At 33.3% G+C, this 13,836-nt stretch overlaps 1 protein-coding gene across 1 annotated transcript in view; it reads right to left on the bottom strand.

Moving 5' to 3' along the window:
• The window catches only part of LOC124357511 (laminin subunit gamma-1), a 505,622-nt gene that overhangs the window by 233,564 nt on the left and 258,222 nt on the right, over window positions 1-13,836 (bottom strand). The window contains exons 4-5 of the mRNA XM_046809384.1: window positions 6,544-6,742; window positions 4,715-4,845 (exon numbers count right to left, since the gene is read on the bottom strand). Of these exons, the coding sequence (XP_046665340.1) occupies window positions 4,715-4,845; window positions 6,544-6,742 (330 nt within the window). The remainder of the gene's footprint in view (window positions 1-4,714; window positions 4,846-6,543; window positions 6,743-13,836) is intronic.

Raw genomic sequence — 13,836 nt, 5'->3', positions numbered from 1 at the left:
ACTTGACAGTAGGGTCGGAGGCTATACACGGTGTAGTAATTGTTATACTTGACAGTAGGGTCGGGGGCTATACACGGTGTAGTTATACTTGACAGTAGGGTCGGAGGCTATACACGGTGTAGTTATACTTGACAGTAGGGTCGGAGGCTATACACGGTGTAGTTATACTTGACAGTAGGGTCGGGGGCTATACACGGTGTAGTTATACTTGACAGTAGGGTCGGAGGCTATACACGGTGTAGTTATACTTGACAGTAGGGTCGGGGGCTATACACGGTGTACAGTAGGGTCGGAGGCTATACACGGTGTAGTTATACTTGACAGTAGGGTCGGGGGCTATACACGGTGTGGTTATACTTGACAGTTGGGTCGGAGGCTATACACGGTGTAGTTATACTTGACAGTAGGGTCGGAGGCTATACACGGTGTAGTAATTGTTATACTTGACAGTAGGGTCGGGGGCTATACACGGTGTAGTTATACTTGACAGTAGGGTCGGGGGCTATACACGGTGTGGTTATACTTGACAGTTGGGTCGGAGGCTATACACGGTGTAGTTATACTTGACAGTAGGGTCGGGGGCTATACACGGTGTAGTTATACTTGACAGTTGGGTCGGGGGCTATACACGGTGTAGTTATACTTGACAGTAGGGTCGGAGGCTATACACGGTGTAGTTATACTTGACAGTAGGGTCGGGGGCTATACACGGTGTAGTTATACTTGACAGTAGGGTCGGAGGGCTATACACGGTGTAGTTATACTTGACAGTAGGGTCGGAGGCTATACACGGTGTAGTTATACTTGACAGTAGGGTCGGAGGCTATACACGGTGTAGTAATTGTTATACTTGACAGTAGGGTCGGGGGCTATACACGGTGTAGTTATACCTGACAGTAGGGTCGGAGGCTATACACGGTGTAGTTATACATGACAGTAGGGTCAACGGTGTAGTTAGTTATACTTGACAGTAGAATCGAGGGTGAACACGTTGTAGTTAAACGTGAGTACAGTTCAGGGGCTAATGTTGGATTGGACTGATCATAGAGTCTTATTCAACATATTTATTTATACGTGCCGCAAAAGGGACTTTAAAAAATCACTTTCTTAAAGACATCAATTTATTCAGGACTACTTACGAACACCTGTAATAAATCAGATATTTACACGTTTGAAATGAGTTAGTTTACATCTAAAATCTCATTCTTCAATTCAATGTAATGAATACACGAGATAAATGAAAGTAACGTTAAAGTTATAACCAATACCAGTAAACAAATGTAGTGACGAATATTATTTACAATCGAATACATCCCATAATAATTATATTGTTTTAAGTTATTTAATGCTTCTATTACTCCATTTTAATGTGTTAATTTTGTATGAAAAATATATCTTTTTGATAGCCCACTGGATTTCTAATCAGCTTCATAACTAACTCGTAATATAAATCTAACTCTTTGTGTATTAAGTGTTTTTTAAGTCCAAAAACTGAAAATGTTGACACTGCGTTAATGTTTGAAGCCTTATCTAGGTTCAAAATATTTAAGCTGCAGGATGATCATTCCTTTGCACTTGCCGAATCGTTTTTATTTGATACTGATATAAGAACCAGGTCCTGAGCCAGAAAACTTCAGATGTTCTTTTAGCACTGATAATGGTAATCAGTTATGAAAGGACCATAAATAAAACAGTTATGTTCTTAAACTACCCAACCAACAAAATATACTGTTTATTAATAAACTTTATCGTTGAACTATTAGATAAAATGTGAAATTTTACCGACGCTGTTTTTGTTTTTTATTGGAATTTACTATTATATTATTATAAATTACACATTTTTTTAGATTCGTAATTTTCATTCAATTACAATAAAAATCTCACTTTTCAAAGTAAATAAATATTACTAAAACAGTAATAATTGGACTCAGTCTCGACTAAATGTATATGTAATCAATTGTAATTATGTTGAAAATAACTAAATCACACCAACGTAAAACAAATTTCGTGAGATTCTTTACAGAAATAACGTTGTGTTTTATTTAGTTGTTTTTTTGAACTCGGGTTATAATAACAAATAATATTATCACAGAAATAACACTACATGAGAATCGAATGTTGGGCATGTATCTTTATAGGCTTTATGGGGTTTTTAAACAATTGTTTATTGCATCACAGTTAAACAACATCAAATCAAATCAGTTTTATTGCAGCGACAATAGTATAGCAAACGTCATGGATTTTAATCCGACATGCTCAGTAAAGAGGCTGAAGCATCTCCACTGAAGCACTGTCACTCAGTTCTAGCGAGCATATTAAAGCCATTGTTACCTCGGGAAGTTTTATTGTTTTTATTAAATTCTGCGTAATGAGACTACGCTCACTCCACCCGGGGCGTACCGCGTCGCGACGCCACGTCTGCCCGCCCCGCATCTCTCCAGTGTTATTTCAACGTCGACTCTGCAATGTTATTACTCCACTCCGACTGGAATTAAAGCCTTTCATTAAAAGGCTATTGAAACTGTAATGAAATTTATTTTGTTCCAGTTATTAAAGCTGTTAATTGCCAGTTAAACGAAGTAATCAAACGCGCCAGTCCCGCTTAAATGTTCTGGGAGCGCTTGAATTCTTCAGTTTTATGGCGGAACTCTTTCCAGGAAAAGGTTTATGGTAGCACTTCAAATTTGTAGTTCTTGGGAGGTTTCTGGTAAACAATTTTATCTGTCGAGTATGTAAATGTACAAACAGTGATATAAGACGATATGGATTCTAAGAAACACTAGAGTTCTTTGAGAAAATTAATTAATTCATTTTTTATAATTCGTTATATGAAAATCTACATCAGATTAACAACACAGTTAATAATTAAGAGAGTTATTATTAATAGAGTGGATTTTCAAAAATACTTGAACTAATAAATATGTATATAAAATCTATGAATAATATTAGTAGTGTACTATGTAATTAGTAAGTGTAAGTTAATTATTCATCAAGATGATGATGTTTTATGTATTTATTTGTGTATGGCCTTATTTCCATAGTGATATCCATGAAGCCTAAAAACTATCTGGGTAGAAGTTACACACGAGTTGATAAAACTATTTCTATTTCTAATGAAATATTTACTTGTAAAAGTTGAATAAAACATTCTAAAAATCCGAAGATTATAGGGACTAAGAAGAAGGTTAGGTTTCCATTAATAGTAAAATGATCTTGATGTAAACTCATCAACAATTTGGGCCTAAATTAAGACGCAAAACTTTTTAAGTCTTTCTTTTTAAGAAGAGCTAATGAGACTTGAAGTTTTGGTTTTATACATATTTGTTCTGCTAAAGATGACCAAACTAAAAAATAACTCATAGAGTTCGGACTTCAATTAGATCCTAAGTACGAGTGAAATTTATAATGGTCATCATGAGAAAACTTCAAATGCCATCTTATCTACCTGCACTATAACCCTGAAGTGGCTGTTATTCAGCAACCTTTTACGAACTAAGAACTATTCTCAAGCATCTTTTTGTACATACTACCATTCCAGCATAATTTTGGGCATGGAAGTTCAAAGACCCTAACCGTAGTATTATCGGACATGTTTACCTGGATGGCGAAATAATCAAGTATGTACGTACATGAGGGGCAAGCAGCAAGTATTAGAAGACATTTTTATCTCAGTAGGCCATAATTTCTCAATGTACCAGGATCAAAATGGGTGAATTAAAAAAATATCTGTCATTGGGGACTTCGATGTGGTTGGAATGTTATTTTATAGACAATTTTGTTGGAAATCGCAATGGGAGGGATTCAAAACGGTTAATAAATTTTCCTCAAGTTGAACTATTCCCAGCTTGATACACTTAAAAGCAACCGTCAAACACGTACATAATAACTATATCACTGTTATTATGCCAATGGCGCAGTGTAGCGGGTACGGCGGTTATCGCAAGATAACCCAGATCAAGCAACGTCGAGCGTGGCCGCTGCTTGGATAGTTGACCGCTGAGCGATCCTGTCCTTGCAAGCGGCCCGCCTGCCCGGCCATTGGTGGTGGTTCGGAAGTCACCTTTAAGCCGTTGGTCCCCAGGTTAAGTGTTAGAGAGGGCTTCTTAGCCCTAACTTCGCCTGGTAAAATAAGACATTCTTTACTTTTTTTTTACTTTTACTGTCACACAACTATATAGAGGCCTAAAGTCGTCATTTTCAGGGTCTGTAAAAGGTTAGTTGACATTTATTTATGTAACTGACTGTTAGTTTTAAGCAATTCAAGCTGAGGAAACATGATCTAAGAGAAATTTACCGTTTATTATTTGCACCGTTTGGATACTCTCCTATTTCGCCCCCCACCAAAACCAGTTCGGCTGACAACCGATTTCTTCCTAAGAAAATTCCTCTATTGATTTCCACCAAATCCAGGCACTTGGACTAAACAAAATATCACAATCAACCTTTGTAACATTTGAGTACGTCTTTATTTTTAGGCACAAGTTTTGGCGTTATATTAAAAAAAACAATTTAAATGGAAAACTAATCGAAGTAGGCTCACTAAATCGAAGTAGGAAGTTGAAAGATTTGTAATAAATGCAGTGATAATAGTTCCTATTCAAAACTATCGTTCGCAAATTACCTAAACCGTACGGATGGACATTTTGATATTAATAGTTTATAACATAACAGTAGAACAGAATGTAAGCTACAATCAATGATTATAATAACATACCTGGCACCGACGAAGAAGTCTATGATGGCATAGTAGTAAGACCTGAGTACTTGTGGGTCCCAGAACACCTCATCACCAAAAGTGTTCAATCTGTCCAAAGTGATTCGGATGTCTGTAGCTGTTACCCATTCCTGAACAGAACACAATCATGTTACTAATGTAAATTAGCACCATATAAATGAAGTTAAATAACTTAAAACTAATTAATACTTAATAATTTTCTCTTAACTTTTTGCTTTAACGCTGCTGAAATATCCAAGCTCCAATTTAGGTCATGATATAATTTTGTAAGAGGGTTCTTCCTATGCCAATGGTATTTTAGTGAGAGCATAAATTGTTTTTAATGGATAACGTGCCAAACTCTTAGCAAATTGTTAATAACCTCCCCGAGAATCGAACCCGTGACCTTTCGGTTAGAGAGCCAGAGCCTTACCCCTGCGTTACCGTGAAGGTCTTAGTTGATCTGCGCTTCTCACATATTTCTTACTGGCACAAAAAATGGTGTGTTATTCATAACGTTTTGCACATAATTTTTATAACATAAACATAGTAAAAGTAATAACATTTAAGTAAGTAAGCAAAGGCTGCATTCTGTTAGAGGTTAGACAGGAGTAGAGATAGAGCTGTTTGTACGGTTTCAGTCAGGGATTTAAAGCCCATTCAAACCGGGAACGAATGTCATATGACTTCTGAACCTTAAACATTGTTCAGCCAGGGAAACTGTTAGCCAGGACAGAATCGCTTTACAGCTGAAGTAGCCATTCTTATCGCTTGTTGTTCCTTTGTATGGATATCTTGGAAATATATTCGTCCATTTTGTATACAGTGAGTTTGAAACGTCTATAAAAGCCATAAATATTATCTGTAATCGTACAGAAAAATCTTTGCATAGTATTATACCGCTATCTTAACTACATTCTATGCAATGACCAGAATACGCCTACATTATGGCGAGGGGGGCATAGAGAAACCTTCACTACAAGCATCAGTTGAGTCATCCTTATTTTAAATGTCTCATTAGAATTAAATGACGTAAACCACATCCCAAATGTTAACCCAATCAGAAATGGTTGCATGTGGAAGAAAACATCAAATAATTGTGCCAATCACCAAAAGCGCGGAATCAACGTCGAGTGTGGCTGCTGCTTGGATGGGTGACCGCTGAGCGATCCTTTCCTTGCAAGCAGCCCGCCTGCCCGGCCGTTGGTGGTGGTTCGGAAGTCACCTTTGGCTGTTATTCCCCAGATTAAGTGTTGGACAGTGTTATTTTACCCTAACTTCGCCTGGCAAAATAAGACATTCTTTTTTTAACTACAGAAAACATCATTATGGTTCACCACCTTTCCTGACTTTCTAAACCATTTAAATATCAAAATTATAACAAATTAAAAACAAATTTAATTCATTTAAGACTGTACAGACGACTTCGATTTTTATACCATAAATACGATGTAAAATCATGCGGTTTCCAGTTCCTTATCTTTTATAATTCCCATTAGATGTGTCTACTTAAAAGTACTTTTTATTCATATAATACCCTTTTAGTTATTTCGATATAATAAGTCTCAATATTTTTACATTAAAATACCAAAATATTAAATAAATATATAAATTTTATTAAAACTTCTTTAAGCATTTGGGTATTATTTTACATTTCTAAAATATCCAACCTTGGAATAGCTGATCTTAGAGTTTCTTTCTTTCTTCTGTCATGGAAAACGTTACTACAAAAAATTTGAAAAATGGTTTAGTGTTTAATATTGTTCACATATGTCAAAATTCAAGGCCGATTCAATGCAGTGGAGGCAAGAATGTAAGTAATGACTAACCTGGAGTTCGGGCGAAGAGTCGAACTTGTAATTAGAGGGTCGGTTCTCGAGGGTGGAGAAGGGCACTTGTCCACCGGTCAGAGGCGAGATGTCCGAGTACTCAGACGTGCAGAGGGCTCGGGTCTCTTCGCCCTCTCTCGGGGCCGGGGTCCTAGGGTCCTTGGTGTCTGGGAGTCCGTATGTGTCACGGCAGGACGCGCTGCAACAGGCCAAGAAGTTGCTGAGTACTTTGTACATACAGAATCACCGATATTCAATCCTTAGAACTAAGCATTCTTTTACTGATAAAGTCTATTTACACATAACGTAGCTATGGTGGAAAGGGTTGGTTCAATGTGAATGTAGAGTTTAGCTCCAGTTCACCTTTACTTTTGACCAGCGTCTGAAGTCTGAAGCTGTCAGAGACTTGAGTCTTGGAATTCTGGAGTCATGTTTGTATGAAGAGATCCAAAAAATGTCGGCGATGAAGAAGCTCAAGGCTAACTCTTTCTGTTGTTTCGATATGAGAGATACCTATATTACAAAATATAGTGTAATCTAGAGAGGTATTCTCATTGTCTCATCAGATGTACTATGATGTTTTAGACACAATCTCTAAGCATGGTGGAGTAACTGAGTTTTCTACGCATAACGTAGCTATGGTGGGACGGATTGATTCAACGTAACTGAAGAAAACTCCACATTCAAAAAATCTAGCTATTATTTACGATCATACATACAACTTTATTACAACAATCACGTCTTCTCCATTAAAAGTTGGAATTTTCTGGAGTACTTTACATTTTAAATCATATTCATACAAAGGAAATATCTACCAGTTTATATAAAATTGTCACATGTTCAACAAAAATATTCAATTTGAAATTGTTACAAGACAATAGAACAATTTTAGTACTTTTTCACTTCATATTAATATTTAGGACAAGATATCAGAACATTTTGGTTAAGTTGAATGAAAATCTTTAATTCGGAGTTTTCTGTGTTTAATTATTATTACATAACAAATATTTTAGCTTTCCACATTCACCATTGGCCAAATGGGTTCACGAATTTAGTAACAATTAAAAAGAATTTCAAATGATATCATAACAAACCTCTTAATTTGACGTTTGAAAATTTTCATAAAGTCAAAAGTTACGGTTATGAATGGATTTTACAATTAAATGTTCGCAACACTACGGAAACACGATTTACCTTATTAAAAACAAGCAAAAACTTAAAGGTTATTTTTATGTCAACAATACTTCTTTTTGAATTAAGTAATTTATACAGAGATACCCTTTCTACCCTTTTACCTTTTACGATATAAAATTGGAAATTGAATAAAAATCAAGAGGTTTGCCATATTTTAATATTATTAAACTTATATCTTATGAAAAAGTGATAAATCTATATTTTCTAATGTTTAAATATGACTTTCAAGTTTTAAATGCAAGAAACTGACATTTCGCATATCGATAAAACATTTGGAAAATGTAAACTACGAGTTCCATATATTTAGTCTTTCAAACGCAGTAGTATACCTTAATGTAGAATACAAGACATTCACCTATTTAGGGTTTTATCCACGCTCGATTTTTTTCTTTATGTTGGAGATTTACAGTCCTTAAATGAATTTGTTCTGTATTTTTTGCCTGTATTAAAAATATCGCAACGTTCTAAATTTTAGTTTGGTGTATAGATACTTTAAATTTTCATCTAAACTAACTCTTATTGACGTAGAAATATTTTTAAAGTTTATGTTTTTATGTGTTAATTGTTTAATACTATTTGCTCGAACTTTAGAAAAGGAGAAAATTGCTTAACCATTTTGTGTATAGTGTATACAAACTATATAGATATTATTTATAAATTAATTACATGCCCTTGCTAAACGAGATTTACACTCACATTTGACCATCACGCGATTATTTCACATGTTTGTGTTAAAACTTTGCAAAAAAAGACTGAGCCTTGTTGACGATTTCACGATCACCGGACGAGCCAGGCTTGCCTTTACTAATTAATAAAATTTGTATTATCTTTAAAAGCTTAACGATCTACGGGATTACTTAGCAATTAAATAAATAGTTTACATATTAAATGGATACTAAGAACCGTACAATCGGAAACATAACATGGAGAAGGATTGATTCGTAACACCTAAATATGATAGAGCCATAGATGTTCTAGGGCAAAATTTACACGGAGGAAACTTTATAACGGGATATACAGGGCGGAAGATTTTCATTAGATTAAGCTCGTAAAACAAATTAATTTTCGCTTGAGTAACATTACCGGCTCGCGGCACTCCACAGGCATGTAAACCTGCAGCGATCCATCCCGCTCCACATTTCACTTTAGATTAGTTAAACGTGTTAGTTACACGGGTTATATTTATATTCTGGCGTTATTAATCCATTTACTGTGGGGAGCTACACGTAAGTGCATTAATATTCTATAATATTATTGATAGGGAAACATTTTATAATGTTTCAGCTATGTGAACTTTAGTGAATAAAACATTTTAACTCATTAGTAAACAAAATTGTAACGTTCGCAGGAGTTTCATTACTGATTGCTTTCATTTGTGCTACTAGTGTTAACCATATGCTTTTTTGGTAAACAACAATAACACTGTATAAATAATGGTAAAAAAGTTACTATTTAGCAACATAATGCACTGTTAAAATCAAAATTAAATTTAATTGTAAAATATGAACATCATGGTATCAATATAATTTTTTTTGTCATTGTTCGAATATACGACAGACGCACAGGTAGAATTAAACAAGAATAATCTGCAGTGCCTGTCAGCAAGAAACCGTTTTTTGCACACAATGATGTATGTAAATTGCAACGTAAAGATCGAAGGCACTTCCAACTAATTATTAGTAAGCAACTTATAGTATTATTATTTAAAATAGTGTTGCCCCCTCCCCTCCTGACAGCTATTTCAGTAGCTATAATAAGAGAAGTGTCTAAAATAAGAGAAGACATGGTATTTGTATACGCACACATAAACATTTTATTAAATTGAGATAGTACGTTTATCTTCCTGGGTAAAATATATGTTTTACCGTCACGACCTTGAGAAAATGTAAAACAGTACTGATTAAAACATACGTTCTTTCGTTGTTATCATTGATGTTTATAGTATGTACGTATTTATTAAGTGTATGTGCTGGGCCAAATTCACAGTTTATGTAATAAAGTCCACAACTATCACTGGATTTTCTTGTCACCTGTGAGTCTTCAAAGTTGCTCTTTTTCGTCCAAGAACACAGAAGAAAACTATTTTTTTTCATTTCAAAATGGCGGCCGAAAACAATTAAATGTAAGACTACGTATTACATCATAAAGAGGCGGTTGTGAAGATATAAGTATTTTTATTTTGGTACTTACAATATTTAAAAATAAATTCTTGATTGCTTCAGTATAAAACATGATTATTGATTTTCTGAAAATTGTCTCCCACTAGTCTAAGCCCAAGTTGGAATGTTAAAAATGATTACATTTCAAATGTGTAAATGCAACTTTAAGGCACATTCTAAATAATATTTGTGTCTTTGCAACCCAAACAGATTCTTTGTTTGATGTTTGTTTTTTACGATGGAAGGATTGTGAAAGAACAGGATTTCCCGAACATTTGCCACCGTTCAGTGATACAACAAATCGGTAACACTACGTTTCGAGATCTGCAATCTGACCTCTTCCTCAGGTCAATAGCTAACCTAGCACATAACTACTATAATGTAGTTTAAAATAAACACGTCATATTGGAGCGTTGTGACACGCATGTCAGGAATCACAATAACCATGCTGTGTGTCAAATCCATGTAAATTAACTGTAACGTAGACACACAAATTTTTTGTATTAGAACCTATAACCTCCATAATATTTAAGTTAGGATAAAAAGTGGGTTTACAGCATTAATACTGTTTTTAATTCTATAATACACTTTAAGGCAATTTAAGTTTAGTAAATTACGCCAAAATGGATTCAAAACGAATACATAACGATTACATTAATAAAATAAATATTACTTTTTGTACGGTCAATTGTATAATTCAAGTCAAAATCGGTTATGGTTTTACCACTTTAAATAAACAGATAATTGCCATAGTGCGTGATATATCTGTTTTACGAGAAGGAAATCATATATTTCATTACATCAGCGTTTCATTAAACTGCAACAATGGAAATGTCTTGAAAAACTGGTGACTATTACAATAAAAACTCTAAATAACGACCAAGAAATGTTAATTGTTGCAAGATTACAAGCACCTCATTTTAATGAAAAGGGGTTATTTTTACGTTTTATCCTAATAGTTTTAAACCTAAATATATAATCTAATTCTTTGAAAAATGCATTTATTTTACTGTACGCCACCGGTTTAAAAATGTATTTGAATTACGAAAAATGCATGTAAGGTAGATGTAAAGATAGATTTTAAATGTTGAAATTTATATCCATAAAAATGTAAAATAATTGTACTAAAATCAATCTTGCATAATGGTTTTATTCATTTAAATATTTATAATAATCAGCATATTAGAAAAAAATATCATATCTAAGATCTTATAATACAGAGCGAATGCCTCGTAAACTCAATCAAGGTAATCATTTACTTCGTTGTAAAATTATTAACAAACCATAAAACATACGAGGAGCTGGTTAATTAAACAGAGGTATAATATTTTGATAGGATTACTAGTTATAAATTTACAGGGAGGAAACTTTATAACGGGATATACAGGGCGGAAGATTTTCATTAGATTAAGCTCGTAAAACAAATTAATTTTCGCTTGAGTAACATTACCGGCTCGCGGCACTCCACAGGCATGTAAACCTGCAGCGATCCATCCCGCTCCACATTTCACTTTAGATTAGTTAAACGTGTTAGTTACACGGTTTATATTTATATTCTAGCGTAACTAATCCATTTACTGTGGGGAGCTACACGTAAGTGTATTAATATTCAATAACATTATTGATACAGAAACATTTTATAATGTCTGGGTTATGTAAATTACTCGTATAGCTTATCATAGTAGGAATAATCCACATATACTCGTAATAGAAAAGTTTTATAATGTCTGGGTTATGTAAATTACTCGTATAGCTTATCATACATAGTAGGAATAATCCACACAACGTGTCAAACAGTATTCGCTGAGTTTCCAAGAAATATTTTAAGATTGTAACTCATTTCAAAGTGTTTTACTACGTCACATGTTAGAATTGCATTTAAATACATTCAGTTTGTTTACAAATTTTATTTATCCTGCAATTCTCGTTAAAATTATGGCTATACTCGTATATAAGGCCAATGTAAAAGTGTTCACTACAAATCAGCCAAATACCAAGGGATTACATGCACCATCATAGAAATCACTCTTACAAAAACTGAAGCTTGATTAAAATTGTAAAGTTAATAGGCAAGTCCATTCTCCAGAATCGTGCCGACAGACAAATAGTTAAACAGACAGAAATAAAATTTATCCAGCCCCTCGAGTGATGGACTTCGCTAACACTCAGCCTATACATTGAACTAAAATAACGAACAAAGTCACAATGTTAGTACTAAGATGTTCTGTTACTTCATATTTCTTCTCAATGTACATTACGCAGGTTTCACTGCGGAATGTAGATTTTGATATCTGGACGTAGTAAACAATTTTGTTATATAATTTTTTAACTTGAAGAATACCTAGAAAAACGTATTCGTAACGACTTTATTACTCTTAAAATTAATTATATTACTATAAAAGGCTCTACTACAGCTGTAATTTTAACTATCTATTTAATAGTTCCTTTTTAAATTTAACTGTTTCAATATACTTTATTACCTTTTAATATAATAAGCTCAAACAATGAATTGTGTTTTATTTAGACGTAGCTTGGAGGATTCAAAATAGTCTTTACAAAAGAGACTTTTGTTTTACTTTGTTCCTTGAAATATTTTTCAATATAAAGCCGATGTTTAAGACTAAAAAACCAAAAGCTATATTTCGGTTTATGTTAAAATCTCGGACTCTGTGATTTCTGTGTGCGTATAAAATAAAAAGTACTAAGGGAAACAGAACATAACCTAGGCATTTTTATATTTTTATTCTGTGTCTATCATATAATTTAATCTATGGAAGTAAATTTAAAACTCATTTATTCTTGTGGGCTCATTTTTAGTAGAATTTATTAAACATCTTTGATATAATCATTTTAGTAAGTAAAATAAATGTATCAAAAGAAACTGTTTTATAGTCGGTATGTGATTTTAACTACAAAATATTTTTAACTGTCAATTTTTTCATAGAATTTGCGAAAAAATTTTTATTTCTTAAGCTTTCATTAAATATTGGACAATTTATTTAAAATATTTCAAAGATATTTAGATACCTGTAGTGTGGTTTTTATATATATATATATATATTTTTTTTTTCTGTTCAAAAGATGATTCATAAAATAGTAGGTTAATAAAAATCTACTAGGAAGATAGGCGAAATCTCCCTAATGACCTTAAGTTAGACGTTTACGTAACTTTTGATAAATAATTACACTAAACGAAAGTCAGTTATTGCGTATGCAGTTCACGAAACAACGAAACGAATTATCACAGTGAAATTAAAAAGGTTAACACAAGTTCATAGAAGTACAGCAGCTGAGTATTAATATTAGTACAAGAGTTACGGATAGCGCCGTCCTGTGAAATACGCAACTCTACATACAGTCGTGTAGATACAGTAGTCGACCCACTAAGTAGTAGGCGCACTGGAGTGTGTATGAAATATATCAACCCACATTCTAGAATAACACATTTGATTTGTTGTATTAAAAAGCATTCAGTGGAAATATAAAAATATACTTATTACTAAGACTTTACTCTAAGAAATGTCATTGCAGGACTGGAAACATTGAAAACACTAATTACGCAAAGATTCTCGTTCTATCAGATTATCATTCGATAATTTAAAACTAAACTTTTATATGTCTAAATATACAAAAAATTGATTCTCAATTGTTTTATTGATTCAATGGGATCTTATTAGAGAAATACTTATAATGATCAGCATATTAAAATAAGAGATCATTTTCTAAAACTCATAATAGCGACTTAAAAAGTTAGTAAATTTTCATTGCCATAGTATTAGTGTTTTTAAGTGATGTGTTAGTTATAAAAAAAGATATGAAAACTTAATTGTAATAAAGCATTTCTATTGAAAATAAAACATGCATACATAAATATAGAAACCCAAATTTCTTCGACATATTTCCATGAAGTTATTTTGTAATTAAATATTAATATACAGGG

The sequence above is a fragment of the Homalodisca vitripennis genome, chromosome 1, assembly GCF_021130785.1.
Source record: "Homalodisca vitripennis isolate AUS2020 chromosome 1, UT_GWSS_2.1, whole genome shotgun sequence".
NCBI lineage: Eukaryota > Metazoa > Arthropoda > Insecta > Hemiptera > Cicadellidae > Homalodisca > Homalodisca vitripennis.
This window is presented reverse-complemented; position numbering and strand designations above follow the sequence as displayed.